This window comes from Dromaius novaehollandiae, unplaced genomic scaffold (genome assembly GCF_036370855.1).
Source record: "Dromaius novaehollandiae isolate bDroNov1 unplaced genomic scaffold, bDroNov1.hap1 HAP1_SCAFFOLD_27, whole genome shotgun sequence".
NCBI lineage: Eukaryota > Metazoa > Chordata > Aves > Casuariiformes > Dromaiidae > Dromaius > Dromaius novaehollandiae.
The window spans coordinates 4,069,940-4,074,674 of NW_026991415.1; the positions used below are offsets into that span (position 1 = coordinate 4,069,940).

At 54.0% G+C, this 4,735-nt stretch overlaps 1 protein-coding gene across 1 annotated transcript; it reads right to left on the reverse strand.

The window, feature by feature from the left end:
• Nucleotides 1-2,400: 2,400 nt before the first annotated feature.
• LOC135326322 (olfactory receptor 14A16-like) lies at nt 2,401-3,177 on the reverse strand (the record flags this gene model as incomplete). Its single annotated transcript, XM_064504203.1, has 1 exon — nt 2,401-3,177. A coding segment is annotated over one exon (777 nt), but the record flags the coding sequence as incomplete, so codon positions are not given.
• Between the last annotated feature and the right edge of the window lie 1,558 nt (nt 3,178-4,735).

Here is a 4,735-nt window from a genome sequence, read left to right on the forward strand (position 1 = left end):
AGCTCTGCTCTGAGCTTCAGGGGGTCTGAAGCTTGCCTCGTCTTTCAGGAGTCTAATTGTCTCTTTGCCCAGCTCCTTAGCTGTATTTCCATCTAGCTCTATTTCTCCTACCTAAAACATTTCAAGGAAGGTTGTTGCTTGTGGAAAGTGGACCTCACTGGAGGCAGCTTGGACTTAACATACACTATAGGAGTGTATTTTACTTTTTAGTAAACCTGATCATATTTTATTTTTCTTTGTTTGCAATTAAGACGAATCCTCCCATGTCTGCAGCTAGTTCTCTAAGGCAAGTAGGTGGGAATTGGTGCATAGGAGCTGTAACATTCAGCTACAGCCTTGAGTGGAAAACTGTTAGATTTTAGCAAGAGTGCTGCAAGTCCCCAGTGGCTGAAGAGAGAAATGGCAGGGCTGGGGAGGTGGGAGGAAGCTTTCATTACATGTCTCCTATCAAAACTACTGCTTTTCCTCCATGTCCAGACCTCATTAGGAGACACTCTGGATCAATACCAGTTGGAGAATGTGGAGAACACTTATTCTGCAACATGAAGAATAAAGAAAGCTTAAAAAGCAGACAAATCTTGCAGATTTGTGGCTGTTTCCCCTTCTCCTGCTGATGGCACTTCTGCCTCTGTTCCTTAGAGGCCGCTGTCAGGCACAGATTGGTCAGGCACAATTTGCCCTCGATGACTTCATGCTGGCTGTTCCTGACCCCTTCATGTGGCTGGAACTAGCTCCAGGAAGATTTGCTCCCCAGGGACTGAGGTGAAACTGACCAGCCCATCACTCCCCAGATCCTCTTTCCTGTCCTTCTTGAAGATGGATGTGATGTTTGGCAGGCAGGAGGGGAGGGCCAGGGGCCGGGCAGTGGCTGTGGGGCTGTGCCAGCTCCTGCTGCATCACTGGTCCCTGCAGTGTGGAGAAGAGGGACAGAGGACGAGGCAGCACGGGGGTGGTGGCAGGTTGGCAGGGGCAGGTGGGCAGGGGCCAGTGGGGGCTGCAGTGAGGGGTTGTGCCCGTGCCACCCTCCCAGCAGGACGGGGACATACAAGGAGGGTGCTCTGCCTGTTGTGGTGCTCAGGGCAGCTCCCCAAGGAGCACAGCTTTGCCTGAGGGACCTCTTGGTCCTTGGCATCTGTTCCAGCACAGCTGGAGCAAGAACAAGAGCTCGTGGGCCAGACCCACATCCCCCTGGCACAGTCCCTGCGACAGCCTTCTGTGCCCCGTCCCCCACAGCCCTCCTGCTTTGGCAGCCTCCACAGTTCCTGCACCTTGCCCAGCCCTGGCCATGTCCCACGCAGGTGTTAGCACACAGCCGTCCCCAGGGCCTGCTGGGGTCTGGGCCAGGACAGAGGCTGCCTAGGCCTGGCTCTTCCCCTCGATACAGGCACTGAGCCCAGCAGGAACGAGCTGGCTGCACAGCAAGACTCGCCCGTAAAGCTGGGGTGTGCAGCCAGGGCTGCAAATGGCCTCCACTCTTCTGCGCCTGGCATGTCTTGCTTCCCCTCCACGAGACCTGGCTCTGCCCCACAGACCCACCGGTGTGTGTCCTCACCCAGGGAGTGCATCAGTGCTGGCCTGCCTGGCCACTCCTGGAGCCTCCCCTGTGCTCCCCGCAGGGCCCCGAGCTGGCGGTGCTGCTCTGCAGAGCGAGCGGGTTGTGGTGCCCCAGGGCCACGGGGTGACTCTGCACTGGCCGTGGTGGTTGGGGTGAGAAGCAGACCCACCTGGACGGGCATCATTGCACCTGACAACCCCCTACCAAGGGGTCTGTGGTGTGGATGATGCTCTGAGCAATCACAGGGCATTTCAAATGGCTCAGGCTGTGTTCAGGTGTGTCCCGAGATCCAGACCAGGCTTGGTCAATGAAGGTGACATGAAGCACTCTGCAGGCTCCCTTCCCTCTGCCTGCAGGGTCCCCACTGTGGGCATCTGTCACCAGCCCTGTCACAGGGCAGACAGTCCCAGGCAGACACCGCTTGACCATTCAGCACCTCCAGGACCACTGGGCACCCACAAGTGAGAGCTGAATGCAGCCCTTCTTCCCTAACACAGCACCCCATGAGCTCATCGCCTTGAGCCCCTGGAGAGCCCTGGAAAAGCAACAGTCCTTTTCAGGGTGAAAGTCCTTGAGTGAACTCTTGGCCCTAGTTCTGGAAGAAAAAATGAACTTTCAAGCTCAGCGCTGAGGAAATCCCCTTTTATTAGAGACCGGCCAGCTCTGACACAGAGACAGACGCATTCACAGAAGGCCTCTGGGTCAGACAGGCTGGGTTCCTGCTGCTGGAGAAGTGGGATCAATTCAAATACTTCTGTACAAGCATGATTATCACAGATACAATGCCCAAAGCACAAGAGTTGTCTGAGACAAATTCAAGTCTCTTACGAAGAGGGACGGGCAAGTTATTGCTGCTGAAACAGTACCAGTTGAATCAGTTTCCTCAGTGCCTCCTTGAGCTCCTTGTTCCTCATGCTGTAGATGAGGGGGTTCACTGCTGGAGGCACCACCGAGTACAGAACAGTCACCACCAGATCCAGAGCTCGGGGGGAGAGGGAGGGGGGCTTCAGGTAGGCAAACAGGCCAGTGCTGACAAACAGGGAGACCACGGCCAGGTGCGGGAGGCACATGGAAAAGGCTTTGTGCCGGTCCCGCTCAGAGGGGATCCTCAGCACAGCAGTGAAGATCTGCACGTAGGACACCACAATGAAAATGGAACACCCAAACATTAAACAGGCAGTAACCACAATAACCCCAACTTCCCTGAGGTAGGAGTCTGAACAGGAGAGCTTGAGGATCTGGGGAATTTCACAGAAGAACTGGTCCACTGTGTTGCCTTGGCAGAGGGGTATGGAAAATGTGTTAGCAGTGTGCAGGAGAGCATTGAGAAAACCACTGGCCCAGGCAGCTGCTGCCATTTTGACACAAGCTCTGCTGTCCATGATGGTCCCGTAGTGCAGGGGTTTGCAGATGGCCACAAAGCGGTCATAGGCCATGACAGTGAGGAGAGAATACTCTCCTCCTAACAAGAAGGCAACCAGGAATACCTGGGCAGTACATCCTGAGTAGGAAATGGCCCTGGTGTTGTTCAGGGAATTGGCCATGGATTTGGGGACAGTGGTGGAGATGGAGCCAAGGTCGAGGAGGGAGAGGTTGAGGAGGAAGAAGTACATGGGGGTGTGGAGGCGGTGGTCGCAGGCTACGGCTGTGATGATGAGGCCGTTGCCCAGGAGGGCAGCCAGGTAGATGCCCAGGAAGAGCGAGAAGTGCAAGAGCTGCAGCTTCCGTGTGTCTGCGAACCCCAGGAAGAGGAACTCAGTGAGGAAGCTGCTGTTGGACATTTGCTGCGTCTGGGCTTTGGAGGACTGTGCAGGGAGGAAAAGATATTGACAAGTTAGGACTGACTTGGAACAAAACCCACAGCATTTCTCAGAGCAACTCCCCACATGTCCTTTCTCCTTACCAGGAAGATCTTCCTTCACCTTCTCTACTTGTGCTCTAGTCTGTGCTTTCTGAGTCAACCACGAGGAGCAAGGTCCTCTGTCCATGGGCTCCAGAGGAGTCAGCCCTGCTTGTTACACACACACTCAGAATCAAATCTCCAAAACAGCATGGTCAGTCATTGTGCAGTGACAAAGTGTCCTTGCAGGGCTGTCAGCGGGATTGGGTGAGACTCCTGAACCCCTGGTTGGCTCAGTTCTACTCCAGTGGGCTGGGGACCCACGTGACTACCCAGCACATGCATAATTCATTGCTGTTGATACACCTTAACTGCAGAGTATGTGACAATCACTGCAGGAACACTTTGTATTTGACTCTTTACAAATGTCCTAGCTGTGCACAAGCTGATCACTTTTGTAGGAAGGAGACTTCGGGACACCCCATCCAGGATGTTTATCAACACATTTCAGCATACAAAATTGGACTAGACACAGCAGGATTTGCCACGGGGGCGGGGCGGGGGGTGGGGGGAGGGATTTCTAGAACCTATAGAAACCCCGGCCTGCAGGGCTGCCATAACTCTCAGTCAAATACTTAACTGCCTAGGTCCAGTCAAAATCACTTAGTTTCAAGGTGGTCCATTGTCTCATGACAACCTGTTCTCCCATCTGTGCAGATGACTGGCCAGGGAATTCTTGGGCCAGGCAAGGAGCTAATGACTGAAGTGCTCTGGGTGTGCACACAAGTGTAGCCCTGGTACCCAGCCAAACCAGAAGTATGACTCCAGAACAAAACTGATTTTTCATATCTGAAACTCATCTGTAACTTCCGTTCCTTAGCTCTCACCATGTGCTCTGTCACACTGGGTACATGGAGATAGCAAACAGCAACATGTAGCTGGGGGTTAGGGGAGGGCAGTTTCTGGGGATGGATGCCCTGAGTTGAGTGAGGGGGATTTCATACTTTGAGCCTGTGGGAATACTCTCCAAGTCCTGCAGGGAAAGATGACATTAGCATCCAGCCCATCAGCCTCCGAAAGAGAAGAACCCTGGGAGGAATTCATCTCCTCCTCTTTCACCCTTCTGAGCAGAGGTGTCTGTATCCAAGTCAGTCACCACCAGCTCCCACTTGGTGTGAGGGAGGAAAACAGGCACATGAAGGCAGGGGTTACAGGACCCATTGCAGAGGTCCCCGTTCCACTAAGATAGATCCTATCCTCACATCAGTTTAGCACCTGCACCACATCTGCAGCCACAATAGGGGTTGTGGGGCAGGGGATACAGACAAGCTGTGCGTCCA